At 67.2% G+C, this 18,274-nt stretch overlaps 3 protein-coding genes across 8 annotated transcripts; all 3 read left to right on the top strand.

The window, feature by feature from the left end:
• Nucleotides 1-384: 384 nt before the first annotated feature.
• Nucleotides 385-6,566, top strand: FAM189B (family with sequence similarity 189 member B). The gene is given in 13 exon segments (XM_040538703.1): nt 385-1,269; nt 1,940-1,996; nt 2,155-2,265; nt 2,419-2,544; nt 2,626-2,733; nt 2,938-3,042; nt 3,044-3,099; nt 3,226-3,325; nt 3,402-3,486; nt 3,622-4,200; nt 4,491-4,556; nt 4,793-5,055; nt 5,758-6,566. Coding segments are annotated over 13 exon segments (2,046 nt in total). The 5' UTR covers nt 385-1,050; the 3' UTR covers nt 5,929-6,566.
• Nucleotides 6,567-6,671: 105 nt separating this feature from the next.
• On the top strand, nt 6,672-10,571 carry LOC121060698 (lysosomal acid glucosylceramidase-like). 2 transcript variants are annotated; one of them, XM_040538711.1, is made up of 11 exons: nt 6,672-6,803; nt 7,584-7,697; nt 7,873-8,064; nt 8,141-8,287; nt 8,412-8,545; nt 8,632-8,804; nt 8,897-9,134; nt 9,290-9,514; nt 9,626-9,789; nt 9,938-10,063; nt 10,212-10,571. In XM_040538711.1, exons 2-11 carry the CDS (start codon nt 7,631-7,633, stop codon nt 10,312-10,314), a joined length of 1,569 nt encoding a protein of 522 aa, XP_040394645.1. In that variant the 5' UTR covers nt 6,672-6,803; nt 7,584-7,630; the 3' UTR covers nt 10,315-10,571. The 2 variants fall into 2 exon arrangements, with proteins under 2 accessions (XP_040394645.1, XP_040394646.1); XM_040538712.1 differs by having other exon boundaries at nt 6,684-6,799.
• LOC121060697 (lysosomal acid glucosylceramidase-like) lies at nt 6,689-17,898 on the top strand. Of its 5 annotated transcripts, none has more exons than XM_040538710.1 (11): nt 6,689-6,803; nt 14,232-14,345; nt 14,497-14,688; nt 14,830-14,907; nt 15,042-15,178; nt 15,507-15,679; nt 15,792-16,026; nt 16,718-16,942; nt 17,011-17,174; nt 17,308-17,433; nt 17,503-17,898. In XM_040538710.1, the coding sequence occupies exons 2-11, from the start codon at nt 14,279-14,281 to the stop codon at nt 17,606-17,608; spliced, it is 1,503 nt and encodes a 500-aa protein (XP_040394644.1). In that variant the 5' UTR covers nt 6,689-6,803; nt 14,232-14,278; the 3' UTR covers nt 17,609-17,898. The 5 variants fall into 5 exon arrangements, with proteins under 5 accessions (XP_040394644.1, XP_040394640.1, XP_040394641.1 ...); XM_040538706.1 differs by having other exon boundaries at nt 14,761-14,907; XM_040538707.1 differs by having other exon boundaries at nt 6,695-6,799; nt 14,761-14,907.
• The last annotated feature ends 376 nt before the right edge of the window (nt 17,899-18,274 follow it).

Below are 18,274 nucleotides of genomic sequence, written 5' to 3'. Positions count from 1 at the left end.
GCCCCACCGGAGCCTCCCGGACTACAGCTCCCGGCGTGCCGCGCAGGGGCGGGCCGGGGGGGGGGGCCGCCGCATCCCGGGGCTCCCGGCGGGGCTGCGGGAACGTGCCCGGATCCGCCCGGCTCTGCCTGGGGCGCGCCCGCTCCGCCGCCGCCTCCTGCCACCGGCGCCCCCCCCCCCGCCCACCGGGAAGCGGCCCCGGAGGCCGCGGCGGGGGCGATGCTCGGGCGCGCTCCCCGCGGGATCCCGGCGGCCGGGCGCTCCCTCCGCCCGCAGCCGGGGCTGGGGGGCCCGGGGAGGCGCGGCCGCCGGTAACGGCTGCGGCGAAAGCGGAGGAACCGGGGCTCTTTTTTCTTTTTTTTTTTTTTTTTTTTTTTTTTTTGGGGGGGGGGGTGGTCGGGGCGGGGGGGGGGGGCGTCGGGTCGGGCCGGGCCGGTTCCGCGTGGGGCTCCGTGCTCCCGGACCCTGCGCCCGCTGCCTCCGGAGGATGCTCGGGGGCTCGGGGGGGGGGAGCGCAGCCCCGAGCTCGCCCCTGCCTGCCGCCGCTGCTGCCTCGGGGACCCGCTGCACGGCCCCGGGGCCGCGCTCCCGGCCCCGGCTCCCGGCCTTTGCGGAGCAGCCCCGGCGCCTGGCGGCCTGAACCTGGGGCTGGGGGGCCGGCGAGCGAGGAGAAGCCCCGGGCCCGAGCGCTGCCTCCAGCCCGCAGCTCCGGGCGGGCTCCGTGACCCGAGCCGGGGCAGCGGCGGGATGCGCGGGGACCGCTGAGGCCGGTTTTTCTTCCCGGGCCGTCCCACGGACCTCCTCTGGGAGCGGCGGGACCGGCCCCGGGTCCTGCGTGGCCGTGGGCGCTGCCCCGAGCACCCAGCGCTGGGAAGAACCACCCTCGGCATCCTCCGGGAGACAAAAGGTGGAGCCCGGCCTGTTCGTGGCGAGCGCCCGCTCCTGCTTCCCCTGGGCCGCTCGTCCCCGTCCTGGCGTGGTCCCACCGGCGGCCCCGGGGCTCCAGGGGGCTCTGGGGCTGGCGGCTCCCGCTCGCTGCCTGGGGCCGCCATGCCCTCCCCCAGCGACTCCAGCCACTCGCTGACCGGCCGTACGTCTCGCAGCCTCACCCACCTCCGCGTCCAGAGGACCTGGCTGCAGATCCTGCTGGTGCTGGGCTTCATCCAGGTCATCCTGGGCGTCCTCGTCGTCACCTTCAGCCTGGTGGCAGCCACCATCACGCCCTCCGCCAAGATCCGTCACTCCTGCCCCTCCTGGGCTGGCTTCTCGGTGAGTGCGGGGCAGGGGCTCGCGTGCCGAGGGGCCCGGGGCAGGTCTGCTCCTCCGGGTCCCCGCTGCTCCCGAGGCGCCGTGCTGAATTCGCTGCCGGTCCCTGGGGGGAGTGCGGCCCTGCTGCTCCTCCACCTTGTGCCGGGGGCTGCCGCAAGGCACCGCGGGAGAATCCCGGGGGTTCCCCTGGGGTGACTGTCAGGGATGGGGACCCCAGGGCAGTGTCTTGGCGGTGGGGGGTACGTATCGAGGTGAAGTGCCCACGGCCCTGTCCTGAAGGGCCAGGGGAAGGGTGTGCGGGGTGCGGCAGTGGCAGCGTGGAGGGGTACGGGGCAGCCTGGTCCTGCTCCCGAGCTGTGCCGTGGGACGCTCTGCCTGCCGTGGACACTGGGCAAGGGCAGGACCCCAGTGCGACCCTGCGGCACGGGGCCGGGCCTGGCCTCGCTGCCCGGCACAGAGCTGCCTGCAGTCCCCGGGCTCTCCGCTGCCCTGAATCAGCAATTTCTCCAGGCTTGCGGCGCAGGAGCAGTCCGTATGGCCCTGCTGCTCCCGGGCCAGCTCTGGCCCAGCAAGGCTTGGGGGGCTCTTCCCAGGCAGGGGGGGGCTGCTCTGGGCCACGCTGCCCAGCAGGGCCCCCTCCCTATCCTCACTGCTGGTCATGTGTCTGCAGCTGGCGCTGTCCGGGCTCATTGGCATCGTCTCCTGGAAGCGGCCCTTCACCCTGGTGGTAGGTGTCGTGGGGACCCCTCCCTCTGCAGATGTCCTGGCTAGAGGGGGCCGCACGTGCCCCCCGCCACCACCCTCGCACTCGTGGCCGTGCCCGCGTTTCGGCTCCCTCCTCTGCCAGCCCTGCCCAGCTCTCAGCCCCTCTCCTCCCTGCTGCAGATCACCTTCTTCACGCTGCTGTCGGTGCTGGGCGTCATGCTGAGCCTGGCCGGGTCCATCTTGTCCTGCCAGAACGCGCAGCTGGTGAAGTCCCTGGAGACCTGCGAGAGGGTGAGGCTGGACAAGGCGGAGAGGCCGTGGCACAGCGAATCGTCCCCAGCTGCAGGGCTCCGAGGACATGGGGAGCTGGTGGCAGGGCTCTCTGGTGGCTCTTGGGAAAGAGCACGGGGTCTGGAGGTCCCTCACAGCGTTCCTCGTCCCCAGGAGAAGGACTCGTGCATCTGCTGCCAGACCCACCTAGAGAACGCGCCTGCTTCCTGCAGCCAGCAGGGCGAGATGCTGACCATGTTCCCCAACCCTGACTGCCGCAGCATCCGCGTGGCACTCAAGGTGGGTGAGGGCTCCTCGGAGAGCAGCTGCGCACCCCTCCAGGCCCTGCGGGCGTCCGTAGCTCGTCCTGCTCCTCCCCAGGATCTCCTCTTCAGCGTTTGTGGCTTGACCATCTTCTCCACCATAATCTGCACGCTCTCTGCCGTCGTGTGCTGCATCCAGATCTTCTCCTTGGACATCGTCCACGTGGTGAGGCCCAGCCCTGACCCGGGAGGACACGGGACTAGGCAGCGTCCCCAGCCTGGCTGGGCCACCAGGGGGCCGGGGCAGGACGTGGCCCAGGGGCCCTGCGGGGACCAAGAGGAGCTGGACGTGCGCTCCTGCCGGATCTCTGGACAGGGGGCGGTGGGTCTGCTCCTTGCGCCAGCTCTTCCTTGTTCCCTCTCCCTGCAGCTGGTCCCCCAGCGTTCCAACTCCGTGACGCTGGAATGCACGTCGCCCCCTGACACCTTTCTGCAGAGCATGCTGGACTTCGAGGAGTTCGTGCCTCCGGTGCCACCCCCCCCCGTACTACCCACCCGAGTACACGTGCAGCTCCGAGACCGATGCGCAGAGGTACCCGGCGGGGAGCAAGGCCGGTGTAGTCGGGCCTGCGCGCCTTGGTGCAGGAGCAGGGGGGGCATTTGTCACCGAACGGGGCTTGTCCTACCTGAGGTGGCTTTTCTGCTCTTGCCTCTTCAGCATCACCTACAATGGCTCCATGGACAGCCCTGTGCCTCTCTACCCGACTGACTTTCCCCCCTCCTACGAGACCGTCATGGGGCTGCGCGGGGACAGCCAGGTGGGAGCCGCAGGGCCGTGGGCAGAGCGCGGCTCAGCTCCTGCCCTGCCCGTGCCCTGATGGCGCTGTCCTGCAGGCCACGCTGTTCGACTCGCAGCTGACTGACGGCTCGCACGCCTGCACCTGCGACCGCGTCCCCTCCATCGTGCTCAGCGGAGAAGGTGAGCGCGGCCTTGTCTGCACACCCCCGCTGCGAAGCGCAGGGCACGGGGCAGGAGGGAGCGGGCCGGGCCCAGCGCTGCAGGAGCTGCCCTCTGCAGCAAGCTCGTTGCTGACACCCGCTCTTCTCCTTGCAGTGTCCATGGACAGCGGGTCCCTGATCATGTCTGAGATCGTGGACATCCCCGGGGACAGCAGCCCCTCGGAGGACTCGTGCCTGCTGGAGCTCCAGGGCTCCATGCGCTCCGTGGACTACGTCCTCTTCCGCTCCATCCAGCGCAGCCGCGCTGACTACTGCCTGAGCGTGGACTGCGTGCAGTGCAGCCACCACGCGCGCAGCCCCACGCTGGGCTTGCAGGGGCCCTTTGAGGAGACGCCGCAGCCCCGGGCACGTGGCGAGCGCTCCTACTCCTGCTCCACGGCAGAGCCCGGCCACAACGGGATCTTGGTGGGGGGAGCCGTGACCCACAGCTGCAACCGCCTGGAGGGGCTGGCCCGCTGCATCGGGCCCTGCTTCCCCGAGGTGCGGCTCAAGGACAAGAGCTCGCTGCAGGGGCAGAGGGGCAGCCGCTCCGCAGGACCCGGCAGCAGGCGCCTCTTCCACCCGCGGCGCAACAGCGAGACCTCGTGCCCCTCGTCTCCAGCCCCGGGTCTGAGCCAGCGGCCACTCGTGAGATCGCACAGTGACCCCGGTGTCCTGATGGTTGGTGACACCGGTAGGTGGGAACGGCTGCCGCGACGGGGACGTGTGCGCAGCGGTTTCTGACTGGTGCAGCTGGGATGCTCCGTGGGGTTTGCTGCATTTCTTTGAGGCCGGGCAGGGTTAAAGCTGGGCTGGGGTTGGCGGCTGCTCCGGGGGATGGGGGAGAGGCAGGCACGGACTGCTTGGCCGGGAGGATGGGGATGCTGGTGCTGGGCCTGGCGGGGGCACCGGCTGGTGCTGTGGGGCTGCACAGCAGCACAGGACAGAGCCAAACCTTAAACGTGCTCTTTGTGCTTCCAGCAGATTTCAGGGAAGTACTTTATACCAAAGCACTGGAGGATACCGTGTCCAATTCCTCTGCAGATACAGGTCAGGGCACTGGGGAACACTGGGGAGGGTTAGGGGGAGGGTTTTGGCAGCCCCTTGAGGCGTCAGCACCACCCTTTTTGGTGATGGGATGCTGGAGATCTGCATGTGCTTCTGTGCCCACTGATAGGCGACAGGAGGCGAGAGGGTCCCCAGAGCTGTGGGGACAGGGACAGTGGGGACAGAGACTGTAGGGACAGGGCCACGTTGCCTGGCACCTCACAGCTGCGTCTCTGCAGGGCTGTGCTCGGAGGCCTGCCTGCTCCACCGTTCGCACTGTGACTCGCCCCCGCTGCTCCGCGCTGGCTCCGTGGGGAAGAACAAGCTGCCGGTGTCCAAGAAGGTGACGCAGCAGCTGTCGAAGACAACGACCCGCTCCCTGGGGGACCTGAAGGTCTGCCGGGGCACCCGCGGGTTGGTGGCCAGGTTCCTGCAGAGACCCAAGCGCAACCCCGCAGCTGGAGTGGAGGTGCCTGGGCACAGCCCCCAGGGGCACAAGCAGGTAGGCTCTGACAGCCGGGGCATCCCTGCCCACCCTTCCCCAGTTCCCCTTCCCCAGGGAGCCCCACGCGTGCCCTCTCCCACCCGCCAGCACCTCGGCGCTGGCCTCTCTGGGGTCCTGGCTCCCCTGGCCCCCTGCAGCTGGGTGCTGCCTGTCCTGGTGTCAGGGCCCTGGCTGCAGGCAGGGGCTCCGTCCCGCAGCACCGTCCCTTGCCCAGCCCTTCTCACCACGCCAGCTCCTTTTTCCGGGAGCCAGGATGCGTCCTTTCCCCTTGGCCCTGACCAGCTGCAGCCATGAGTGTGAGAACCCCGTGTGTTGCAATGGCTTTGCCTTTGCTCCTGAGTCACTGCAGCCTCGAGGAAGCCACTGTGACATCCCAGCCTTGACTTCCCAGCCGGGGAGCATAATGATCCTTTTCCTGCTTTCTGGGATTAGCCCTCCCTTGCGGGACACTGGAGGCCTTGCGCAGCCTGGGGAGCCGCGATGGGAACGAGTCTGTCCTTAATGACAGCGTATGCGTGTCATGCACGCCTCTGCCATCCCCTGCCACTCCTGCCGTCCTGCCCAGCGCGCCCGCCAGCCTCCAGCCTCCTTGCTGGAGCACACGGGCTCCCCAAAAAGCACGAGCCTCCCCTCCCACTGCGGGAGGTCGTCCCACGGGGTGGGCAAGCACTGCCACAGCCTGTCTCCATGGGGTTGCAGGTCCCCTGGAGCGCCTGGCCGGGAGCGGAGCAGCCCCACGAAGGCATCCACCTGCGGAGCTGCGGGGACCTGAGTTCCACCTCATCCCTACGCCGGCTCCTGTCCGCCCGCCGGCTGGAGCGTGGCCGCCCGCGGAGCCTCAGCGGGACCTGCAAGGAGAGCATCCTCTGAGGGTGTCGCTGGCCCCGTGGCACGGCCTCGGCCTCTGGAGAGACCCCGGAGCTGGGGGGTAACGGGAGGGCCCCGCTCCTGGACGCTGCTGCCCGCCTGCGGGGCTGGGCCCTGGTGTCGCTGTCCTGGGGCTTCCTCATGGCCCCTTCCCGGAGTCGGGGGCGAGGGGCTGGTCCCCTGGGGTGGCTGTTGTGGGGCCAAGCGGGCTGTGCCCCCGTCCCCTGCCCCGACCCTGTGCCTGTGCCCGCAGTGCCCGTGCCTTGTCCCCACTGTCCCCACTGCTGTCCCTGGTCCCCTGCGCTGGCCGTGCCCCGGCCCCATACCGGCAGTGCCCCGGCCCCATACCGGTAGCACCCAGGCCCCATACCGGTAGCGCCCAGGCCCCATACCGGTAGCGCCCTGGCCCTGCACCCACGTCCCAGCCCCGCCGGTTGTGCCTGGGCCCCCCAGCCCCGTACCGCACCGGCCGTGCCTGCGTGTCCCCGCGCCCCCCGCCACCCCAGTACAGCCCCGGGGGTCCCTGCACAGATGGGGGGGGGTCGGTAAGGGGGGGGGGGCCTGTCCCGTTGCCACCGGGCCGCGGCGCTTGCAGCTGCTCTGCCACTCGCTAGAGAACCAAATAAAGGTGTTCGCCTGCCCGACAGGGCCGGGGGGGGGCTGGATGGGCGCCTGGGGGCTCCGTGGGGACCGGGGCGGGGGGGGGGGGGGGAACCGGTGCCGGTGTGTCAGCTGACACCGGCGGTCACGTGAGCGGCGGGGCGGAGCGGCGCCCGGTGGCGGCTCCGTTCGCTGCCGGGCCGGCGGGGATCGAGGGGACGGGGCTGGTGCCGGGGGACGGGAGCCTGGGTCCGGGCTGAGCCCCGGGCCGGCGGTGGGTGAGCGCGGGGCGGCCCGGCCGCCTCCTCCCGGGGCTCCGCCGGTGGCGGGGGGGGGGTGCGGGGCGGCTCCCCTCGGACGGCCCGGGAACGGGAACCGGGCTGCGGGGCCCTGCTGCTGCCGGGGCGGCCCCGCTCCTGCCCCGCGGAGCGGCTTCTGCACGGGGCTGCGGCGAGAGGAGCGGGGGGGAGCTTTGGGGCGGGTACCGGGGGGAAATCCTTCCCCGGGCGGGGAGCGGCGGGGACCGGCGCAGGCTGCCCGGGGGAGATGGGGGGGACCAAGGCCAGGCTGGGGGGGGGCTGGGGGCGGGATGGGGCTGGGGGCACGATGGGGCTGAATGGGGCTGGGGGCACGATGGGGCTGGGGGCTGGATGGGGGTGGGGGCAGGATGGGGCTGGATGGGGATGGGGGTTGGATGGGGATGGGGGCAGGGGCGGTGCCCATGGTGGGGGCAGGAACGACGGGGACTTTGAGCTCCCCGCCACCCCAGCCCGCGGTGCCGTGATTCCGTGACCCCGGTTGAGCAAGACGCTGCCGTGCCAGGCACGCGTGCGGGATGGGCCGCGGCCTGTCCCCATCACGCCCTGTCCCCGTCTTGCTCCTGGAAGAAGAGCTGCGGCGTGGGAGGGACGGGAAGCTCGGGTCCCCTTAAAGGCGAGGCTGGCGCTGGCGCTGCGGAGGCGGCCTGGCAGCGAGCGCGGACGCGGTGCCAGCACAGCTGCGAACGGCTCTTTTGGGGCTGCTCGAGGGTTTCCTAACGGCGTGCCCCCCAAACGCAGAGTCTGCTCCCCTGGGTCCGCCCGAGCCGAGGGGACGTGGCGGTGCCATGTGGGCCCAGCGTGCCGGGGTCCTGGGCTGGCTGCTGCTGCTCCAGGTGGTGCCCAGGGCTGCAGGTGAGCGCAGGGACGTGGCGGGGTGGCAAGGGCTCTGGGGGGCTCTGGGGTGCGGGTAGGGTGGGGAGCGCGGGGCTGGAGGGTTTTAGGGAGCAGCCCAAGGCACAGGGAGAGCTCTCGAGGGGCCGCAGCCCCTTAGGGAGCGTCCCCCTCCAGCATCTGCCCGTGCCCGCAGGCGCCCGGCCCTGCAGCCCCAAGTACTTTGGCCGTGACTCCATGGTGTGCGTGTGCAATGCCACGTACTGCGACACGCTGGACCCTGTGGTCCTGCCAGCCCCGGGCACCTACGTCAAGTACGAGAGCAGCAAGGCCGGCAAGCGGCTGGAGCGCAGCGAGGGGAGCTTCCAGCGCAGCCTCCGTGCCCCAGGTACCTGCTGTGGCTGGTGGAAATGGGCCCAGCCCTTCCCACGACCCTCTGTCACGCTGGGTTTCTTCCCCTGCAGATCTTGTCCTGACTGTGGACACGACGCAGCGGTACCAGAAGGTAAAGGGATTTGGTGGCTCTGTCACTGACTCGGCTGCCATAAACATCCTTTCCCTGCCCGAGAAAGCCCAGGACCACCTCCTGCGCTCCTATTTCTCTGAGGAAGGTGAGGAGTCGTGGGGAAGGCAGGGGGGCTGGTGATGGGGACCCTCAGGAGCTGCTGCATGGGAGCCGATGGGGTTGGGGCCCTCCTGTCCCACTGCCCATCCCAACCCCTCTGTGCCTGGCAGGGCTTGAGTACAACCTTGTCCGCATCCCCATGGCCAGCTGTGACTTCTCCCTCCACGCCTACACCTACGACGACGTCCCCTATGACTACGAGCTCACCCACTTCAGCCTGCGGGATGAGGACACGAAGCTGAAGGTGAGCAGCGGGCGGGAGTGAGGGGGTCACACAGGAAGGGGCACAGGGGCTTATAGCTGAGCCACTCTCTCTGCCCCGTGCTGCAGATCCCCATCCTGCACCGAGCCTCGGCCATGGCCAAACGGCCGCTGTCCCTGTACGCGAGCCCCTGGACCTCCCCGGCCTGGATGAAGACCAGCGAGTCCTTCGTCGGGAAGGGCACGCTGAAGGGGCAGGCGGGGGACAAGTACCACAAGACCTGGGCCAACTACTTCGTGCGGTACAGAGGCGCAGACGGGGGGAGATGCCGAGGGGATCCTCGGCGGCGGAGCTGGGGAGATCCCTGGATCACACCTCTTCCCTTGCGCTCAGCTTTCTGGACGAATACGCCAAGCACAACCTGACCTTCTGGGCGGTGACGGCCGAGAACGAGCCTTCGGCCGGGCTGATCAACAACTACCCCTTCCAGTGCCTGGGCTTCACGGCCGAGCAGCAGCGGGACTTCATCGCGCGGGACCTGGGCCCCGCGCTGGCCAACAGCTCCCACCGCAACGTCCAGCTCATCATCCTGGATGACAACCGCCTCCACCTCCCGCACTGGGCCAAAGTGGTGAGCGCAGCAAAGGACAGGGGGTCCTGAGTCCGGTCCCGCTGGGGCGTGCGTCCCTACGGAGGGCTCGGCTGCTCCGTCCTGCGGCACCGGGGCTCGGGTGCTGGCGCGCTGCCCCCCGGCACCTGGCGCTGGCCGACTCTTGTCCCTTCCAGGTGCTGGAGGACGAACAGGCAGCTCGCTACGTCCACGGCATTGGCATCCACTGGTACCTGGACTTCATCGGTCCCATACAGGACACCGTGGTGCCCACTCATGAGCTCTTCCCAGATTACTTCATCCTGGCCACGGAGGCGTGCATCGGGGCCCACTTCTGGGAGCGGGATGTTATCCTGGGCTGCTGGGAGCGGGGGAACCAGTACAGCCACAGCATCCTGACGGTGAGAGCCTGCCCTGCCCTGCACGGTGGGCCCCCGGGAGGGGTGCTGGCACCCCCCCTCTCCCCTCATCACCCTGCTGCTTGGGCAGACATCTGTGCTGTCCCGTTGCAGAACCTGAACCACTTTGTGGCCGGCTGGACCGACTGGAACCTGGCGCTGGACCTGGAGGGGGGCCCCAACTGGGTCAAGAACTACGTGGACAGCCCCGTCATCGTGGACAGCAGTGAAGGCATCTTCTACAAGCAGCCCATGTTCTACCACATGGGGCACTTCAGGTGGGTCGGGGCTCCCCAGCTGCCTGGCCTCCAGCTCTGTGGTCACAGCAGCGGCTTGCTGGGAGGAGAGCCGTGCAGGACGTCTTGAGAGAGCTCCGCTGCGGTCTGACCTCATTCCTGGGCTTGCTTCTTGGCCTTGCTCGTGCAGTAAGTTCATCCCAGAGGGCTCCCAGCGCGTGGGGCTCGTCGCCTCCAAAGAGTCCAAGAAGACCGACCTGGAGTACTCAGCCTTCGTGCGCCCCGACGGTGCCGTGGTGGTGGTGGTCCTCAACAGGTGAGCGACGCAGCCCGGCCTGCAAGCACGGGACCCCAGCCAGCCAGGCCGTTACGTGCGCACCCATCCTGCTGGGCCTCGTGCACTGTTGGCGCACAGGACCTGCTGCAGGGTCCTCCTGACCCTGCTGCCCCTCCTCACCCTCCAGGTCCCTGCAAAATGTGACCTTCGGGCTGGCCGACGTGGTCGGCCTCATTGAGGCCGTGGCTCCAGCCAGCTCCATCCAGACCTACCTGTGGCGGCGGCAGTGACGGGGCTGAGATGCCCGTGGCTGGCCAGGGGCTGGACTGAGACAGTGGATGTGCGGCCCCACGCTGCCCGCGTGCTCGGGCCGGGAAGATGTGGCCGAGGCGGCGCGGTGCTGTGCCCCGTGTCGGAGCCGAGCGCTCGGGCAAGACAGGACAGGGAGCGCCGTGCACGGGTCGGAGGCACTGGCACCCCCAGGGTGGGGATCCTACAGGCTGTGAGCGCTGGTTCTGCTGCTCCAACATTAAATGCTGATGCTGGCTCTGTGTCTGTGGCTGGAAGAGAAACCTCCAGGTCCCTACCCTGCTCCCTGAGTGCAGTGGTTGGGTGCAGCCCTGGGAGGGGATCCAGGCACCGGGGGATGCTTGGCAGGGGGATGAGCAAGCCTGGATGCTCCCCAGCTGCCTTGCTGTGGGCAGATTTAGGATATGGTTCCAGGTTTACCCTGCACACGCATGCTCCTGGAGCAGGAGGAGGCTTCAGCTTTCCACACTGCCAGGTGGGAGCCATCTGGGCCAGCACTGGGGGCTTCACATGTGGCCTGGCCTCGTTCTCCTGGAGCTGGGGCTTGCTCCCTGTTGTCTCTGCTCTGCCCTGGGGCTCCCCAGCCCTGCAGGGCTACAGGTTCCCCAGCCACGTCTTAGCCCAGGCTGCAGGGAGCTCCCCAGCACCGGGGCTGGAGGCAGAACCAGCTCCAGGAGCGCTGCAGAGTGGGGGGGTTTGGCACACGAGTCTGCTCTGGATGGGGTCACGGGTCTGCAAGCTTCGTGGGGCTCTGCAGGGAGGTGGATCCCTGGATGTAGCTGGAGCATGGGTGGCTTTCATCCCCACGAGTCACTTGAGGTTTTGAATCACCTGGGTGAGCTTCAGCCCTGGCAAGGCAGGTCAGCCCACAGACCTCAGGGAAGGAGCCGAGATGGCACCCGCCAGGCAGCAGCAGCCCTGCGCTGGGGCACGCTGTCCCCAGTGGGACTCGGCACCGTCCGGAGCTGCGGGGCCAGGCAGGGTGAGTAAGCAGGCATGGGACCAGGAGTGGGTGCAGAGCGCCGGCACACCCAGGAAGGAAGGAGGTAGTGACGAGGGTGTGCTGGGCAGGGGATTAGGGCAGGGGAGGTCACGATTGCAGGCAGGGCTGGGAAGGGAGGCTGGGGCTGGGTCGGGGCAGGCAAGATGCAGCTTCCCGGTGCCGTCAGGGCTGACAGCAGTGAAGGGACTTCCCCTTAAGCCCCCTGTCCGATGTCCGGGGGGGCACAGCTGCAATTTGGGGAGTGGGGTGGCTGCTGGACCCCACTGCTGCCCAGAGGCCCTTTGTGTTTGTCCACAAGAGGGAAATATTTCTCCAGGATCGCGGCGGCTCCCAGCCTGCTCCAGGCATCCCCACAGCCCAGCACCAGGCTCCAGCAAGCAGCTGCTGCTCTCCCACCCGCTTCTTTTTTCGCAGGTCCCTCACTTACACGCTTTTGGAGGTTTTCCCAGCCTCAGTAATAAAAGCCAGTGTCCAGATGCTTCACCTCCTCCAGGCACATCCCCTTGTCCTGCTGCTCTGCTTGGCCCCAAAGGACCAAACAAGCCTGGGTTAAATGCGGAGGGGAAAATCCCATCGCTGCGCTTGGGGCTTGGCTCGTTAACCCACGTACAAAGCACTGACCCATTTGGGGCACACACAGACCCCCCAGTCCTGCACGGGCAGCTCAGCCCCAGCTCTGTGTTTGCACGGGTTCCCGTCCCCACAGGACGGCACTGGCCTGGCTGAGGGACACACTCCTCGTGCCCCAGGCTCCTTCACCCGAGAAGGAGCGAGAAATCCCACGTGCTGGGGACATCAGCAAGAAACGGCTTGGCTGGGGATTCGACGGGGTTGCCCAGCGGCTCCTGTGCCACCAGCTTGGCACCGAGGCGTTGCCCTTCCCCTGGGTCTCACTTTTCCTGCTGAGCAAGAAGCTCTTATCAGCCCTTGTTGATAGGGATGAGCTCCCGGCTGTCCCGGCAGCCTCCGCAGTGTTTTTGTTTGGGGCCGTTTCGGGGCTGCCAGGCTCTGCTGGGGCTGCGGTGGGAACCCAGCCTGGCCACGGGGCCCCAGCTGTGCCAGACCCCAAAACGGGGAGGAAAAGAATGGGGCAACGCACGAGGCATCCCAGGTCAGGGGCAGCAGCCTCAGGCTGCAACTGATCAATTAATCCCTCCCCAAAACTGGGGCTAATTAGCCTGGGCGTAGCACCTGGCTGACAGGTTAGTCACAGCTGGAGGTGGGAGTCGTGCGGGGCAGAGGGGACGGGCCAGCAGCTTCCTTCTGGGGCTGGCTGTTCGCTCCCTAGGTTTTATCCGGGGGCTGCCTGGCCCCAGCCACCCTCTTCCTCCAGTGGGTGGCCCTGGGGCTTGGCCCTGGGCACATGTGGGGGGCTGTGGTGTGCACCCCACCGCAGCGGGACAGTGCTGGAGGGCAGGGGAAGATGGATCGGATTGCCCTACAGCTGTATCTGATATGGCTGAAAAGGAGAAAATTAGTCATAAATTGCTGCTCCACCCTGGAGAGGGAGAGCTAACGGCGCAGAGGGTGGCTGAGCAGTTTAACCCTCACCAAGTGCTGGTGGAGAAGCAGCGGGGAGCTTTGGGCTCTGCTGCCAGCCCCAGCTTTTGGTGCTCTCAGGCAGGGGGTGAGCTGTTCCCTGCTGCTCCGGGCTGCTGAGGGTGCCTGTACAGAAATGGGTGCGTGTGCATGTCCCGTACGATGTGACCAGGAGCAGGCGGTACCCATGTGCCCAGCCAGTTTCAGCCCCGGCAATTTTGACTGCGAAGCTTTGCTCGAGGAGCAGCCTCGTGGCAGGGAGTGTTCCCGGAGTTGGCCCCGCGGGCGTGGAAGAGCTGAGCTCTGCTCCCTGGCAGCGCTGCTGTCGGGGTGGAGGCACCGTTGGCACCGCAGCGGGTTCCCCTCCACGGGTCTGGCTCCTCGGTGCGGAGACGGAGGAACGGCGGCGCTAGGCAGCCTGCTGCTGCCCTCCTCCAGCGGTGCTGGGGTGGGGGCGAGCGACGCAAAAAGGCTCGGGCACGGCAGCAGCCCCAGCTCCCGCAAAGTGCCTGGTGGCTCCTCTCCCTTTCCCATCCTTGCCGGGGCATCCAGGACCCTCCTCAGCCCGGCATGTGGCTGTGGCATCTCTTAGGGAAATAAGGTGATGGGCAGGGGTAAATTGCCCAACGTGCTGTTGGAAATCATTAGCAGGGCAGCCCAAAATGTCCCCGAGTGTGTTTGTGGGCTCTGCTGTGGTTTTTGGGATTCATCCAGAGCCTGTCTGACAAAAGAAAGAAACGAGTTTTCTTCAGAACCTTGCAACGGCTTCTCAGAGCTGCACCACGCTGTGTCTCCCCGTGCTGGCCGGGCTGGTGGCACAGCCGGATCCATCAGCACGATGTCTCTGGCTCTGCCTCTCCTGGGGGTAAAGCAGTGGGAGGCAAACGGGACCTGATTTCCTTCAGCCCTGGCCCCGCCAGCCTGTGGCAAGACATATACCTGATGGTCCGGGTCCAAGACCAGAGGGAGAGCAAGGAGGAGCTGTGGGGGTGGGAGAGGAGGGTGTGCTGCGAGGGAAGGTCTCGACTCGGCTCCCCTTAAAGGCAAGGTGGGGAGCTCAGAGCTGCCTCAGGAGGAGGAGGTCTGGTGCAGCGCAGGGCCGGAGGCAGCAACGCACGGCAAGCGACACAGAGGCAGGTGGGCTCCGGGTTCCCCGGGGGCAGGATAGACCCACCTCCCCTGCCCCAAACGAGGGTCTTGGCAGGAGGGCAAGGACGGCTGGCGAGGCAGCAGTTCCAGCAGCTGAAGGCGAAGCAGCCGATCCAGCCCTGCTCCCCGATGCAGGGCACAGCCTGCCCTGTCCATCCCCTCCTGCGCCAGCTCAGGGATTCCTAACGGCGTGCCCCCCAAACGCAGAGTCTGCTCCCTGGGGTCTGCCCGAGCCGAGGGGACGTGGCAGTGCCATGTGGGCCCAGCGTGCCGGGGTCCTGGGCTGGCTGCTGCTGCTCCAGGTGGTGCCCAGGGCTGCAGGTGAGTGCAGGGACATGGCGGGGTAGGGTGAGCAGGGTGGGGAGCGCGGGGCTGGAGGGTTTTAGGGAGTAGCCCAAGGCACAGGGAGAGCTCTCAAGGGGCCGCAGCCCCTTAGGGAGCGTCCCCCTCCAGCATCTGCCCGTGCCTGCAGGCGCCCAGCCCTGCAGCCCCAAGTACTTTGGCCGTGACTCCATGGTGTGCGTGTGCAATGCCACGTACTGCGACACGCTGGACCCCGTGGTCCTGCCGGCCCCGGGCACCTACGTCAAGTACGAGAGCAGCAAGGCCGGCAAGCGGCTGGAGCGCAGCGAGGGGAGCTTCCAGCGCAGCCTCCGTGCCCCAGGTACCTGCTGTGTGCAGGCAGCGGGTGGTCCTGCGGGTCCCCCGTGAGCTGAGCCTGGGATGTCCCTCGCAGGGCTGCTGCTGACGCTCAACATCTCTGTGCTGTACCAGCACGTGAAGGGCTTCGGTGGGTCTCTCTCAGATGCTGCTGCCCTCAACATCCTGGGGCTGTCGCAGCCGGCCCAGGACAACCTTCTGCGGTCCTACTTCTCCGAGAATGGTGAGCAGCGAGGGTGTCGGCAGCGTGGGGCAGCTCGCTGGGTCCCTGCTGGGAGCTGCGGTGTCCCAGCTGCAGGGACGTGCATCGCCTGAGCTGCTGTTCCGGTGCTGCTCGGTGCCTTTCCTTCTCCACAGGGATTGAGTACAACCTCGTCCGGCTCCCCATGGCCTGCAGCGACTTCTCCGTGCGCCCCTACAGCTACAACGATGACGTCCCCTATGACTATGAGCTGAAGCACTTCAAGCTGGCAGAGGAGGACGTGAAGATGAAGGTAGGAGGCTGAGCCTGCCGCCAGTGCCTGGGTCCCTCTCTTTCCATTGGCTCTGCTGTAGGAGCTCCTGCTTGGGGACCCCGGTGCCCGAGCACTGCCATCCTGGTGCGGGGTGTGTGGGGACAGCCCGCAGGAGCTGGCACCTCCTCTGGGGTGCGTCCCGCCGTGCCCGCCTGGTGCTGGCAGGGAGCGGAGCCGGGGCACCGTGCCATGGGTGGTGCTCTCTGGCTGCCGTTCCTCGCAAGGGCCCTTCGGTGCTCCCCTTCCTCCTGTTGGGGTTTTGAAGGGCTGCAGCTGGAGCTGAGCCTCTCTCTGCCCCGTGCTGCAGATCCCCATCCTGCACCGAGCCTTGGCCATGGCCAAACGGCCGCTGTCCTTCTACGCGAGCCCCTGGACCTCCCCGGCCTGGATGAAGAGCAATGAGGATGTCCGCGGGAAGGGCACGCTGAAGGGGCAGGCGGGGGACAAGTACCACAAAACCTGGGCCAACTACTTCATCAAGTACCATTCCCTGGGGCTGGGATGCCCTGGGGCTGGGGCAAAGGGGGGAGCGTGTTTGGGGCAGGGGACGCTCGCGGCGTGGCCAGCATCCCTCCACTTTCCCCTCTCCCAGGTTCCTGGACGAATACGCCAAGCACAACCTGACCTTCTGGGCGGTGACGGCGCAGAACGAGCCCCTCGCAGCGCTCTTAGCGCACCCCCAGTTCCCGACCATCGCCTTCACCGCCGTGCAGCAGCGGGACTTTGTGGCCCAGGACCTGGGCCCTGCGCTGGCCCAGAGCTCGCACGGCACCCGGCTCATCATCATGGACGACCAGCGCATCCACCTCCCCGCCTGGGCCAAAGTGGTGAGGCGCGGGGCTTCCCATCTAGCTGGTCTGCTCTGCTTCACGCCTAACCATTGAATGTTAACCTAAAATTAAGCCTGCAGCCGCTCCCAGTCCTAGACAGACGGGAAGGCAAATCAGGTGTGCTGCAGAGAGAGCAGGAGCTGGGTAATTGGTAGCAGCCACCCCTGCGCTCTTGTCTGGGGCAGGGACAGGAGGTGGCTTCTTCGTCCCATGTTCCTGCAGCAGGGCAGCCACAGGCACTGCCTGTACGCCGGCTGCTTCTCCAGGCAGTTTCAGCTGCTTTGTTTTACTCCTTGCCCTCCTTCCTTTGCAATACTGAAGAGCCGCCATGGGAATTCATCTAGACTAGGAACAAGGAAAGGAAAATTTGCTCCTGTCTCTGCCTTGAGCAAGGATGGAGCTGCAGGGGGCGGACAAAGCGTGAGCGTGTTCCTTCCTTCAGAGCAGCAGACCCTGGGGGTCAGCGGTGCCGAGGATGAGGAAGGAGGGGTGGGAGGTGTCCCTCCGTGTGCCCAGCAGGGTGCTGCAGCCACCTCTGGGTGCTCCTTGCTGGTTAGGGTGCAAGCGAAGGAGACCCTGGTGCTTGCAAAAGGGGAGGCAGGCAGTCTTGGCAGACCATGATGGGGTCCATGTGCTGAGCCCCGTGGGGACAGGGGTGGCCCCTGAGGCATCTCCTTTGTCCCGCCAGGTCCTAGGCAATGCCACCGCCGCCCGCTATGTGGCTGGTGTCGGTGTTCACTGGTACCTGGACAGCATCGTCCCAGCCAGATGCAGCCTGGAGGCCACCCACAAGCTCTTCCCCGACCATTTCCTCCTCTACACTGAGGCCTGCAGCGGTTTCCTCACCTATCGGTTCTCCGTGTCGCTGGGCTGCTGGGAGCGAGGGGACCGCTACAGCCACAGCATCCTGACGGTACGGCCTCTCCCGGCACGGCCGCGAGCACGGCATGGCCGCCCTGAGCCCCTTTTCTTGCTGCCCAGGTCCTGAACCACTTCGTGGCTGGCTGGACTGACTGGAACCTGGCGCTGGACCTTCAGGGGGGCCCCAACTGGGTCGAGAACTACGTGGACAGCCCCGTCATCGTGGACAGCAGCAAGGATGTCTTCTACAAGCAGCCCATGTTCTACCACATGGGGCACTTCAGGTGGGTCAGGGCTGGCTCCAGTGGTCCTCGGAGCTGTGCCCCATGCCTGGGATGAGGCTGCCTGCCCCCCACGGTCACTGGGAGTGGGACGGGGTTGCTGGCATCCCCTGGAGCCCCCGTTCCTCTCCTGCAGCAAGTTCATCCCCGAGGGCTCACGGCGCGTGGGGCTGCGCAGCAGCCGCCGGTGCCTCTTCTGCCAGCTGGAGCACGTGGCACTGCTGCGCCCCGATGGCGCCGTCGTCCTGGTGGTCCTCAATAGGTCAGCGGGGGCTGGGGAGGGGGGGCTTACGGTGCCAACCTACTCAGCCCCTCTCGTCTTCCCCCTAAGGTCTGCCTGGGATGTGCCCTTCGGGATCTTGGACCCCGCGGTCGGTTTCATTGAGGCCGTGGCTCCGGCCAGCTCCATCCAGACCTACCTGTGGCGGCAGCAGTGACGGGGCTGTCCCCAGGGCTGGGCGTGGGTGCTGGGGGCTGCGGGGGCTGCTCCCCACACCATTTCCAGCATTCTCCAGTGGTGGTGGCACCCTGGGGACATGGGGTGGCCCAGGGGTCCTCCCACCTCTGTGCCAGGGGTGCCACAGTCCCATTGCATCCCCCTCCCGGTGCGGCAGCGTCCCCCGGGACACCATGCCCTGCACCAGGCCACGCTTCCACACGTGGCTCCCTCCAAACCTTCGCATGTGTCTCGCACGCCAAATAAAGCCTTGACGTGCTCCCTCCGGTATGCACCGTTCCTCGTCATTGTTTCCCCTACGTGCTCGGAAATTGTTCCGTTTTCCTCCCTTTTCCTCCACAACGTGGGTGAGGCGCTGAGTGCCGAGGGGGTCCTAGGGCAGCCTCCGTCCCCGCGTCCTCCGTGTGGCTGCCTCGTTTGTAGCTGCAGCCAGAGGCTGTGCCGGGGGCCAGCTTTTGATTCGTTTCATATGTGCCGTTGGTTTTCCTAGCTTGCTTTTTTTTTTTTTTTTTTTTTTAAATCAAAATGTCATGCTGCATCAGGGGGGACACTGCACAAAAGGCCGAGTATGCTGGAGCCATGTCCCCATCGACCAAACCCCACAGCCGCGGCAGCCAGATTAATCTGATACCATCTCTTCCATAAA

This window comes from Cygnus olor, chromosome 28 (assembly GCF_009769625.2).
Source record: "Cygnus olor isolate bCygOlo1 chromosome 28, bCygOlo1.pri.v2, whole genome shotgun sequence".
Lineage (NCBI taxonomy): Eukaryota > Metazoa > Chordata > Aves > Anseriformes > Anatidae > Cygnus > Cygnus olor.
The sequence above is the reverse complement of the archived record's forward strand: the minus strand, read 5'-3'. Positions and strand labels throughout refer to the sequence as shown.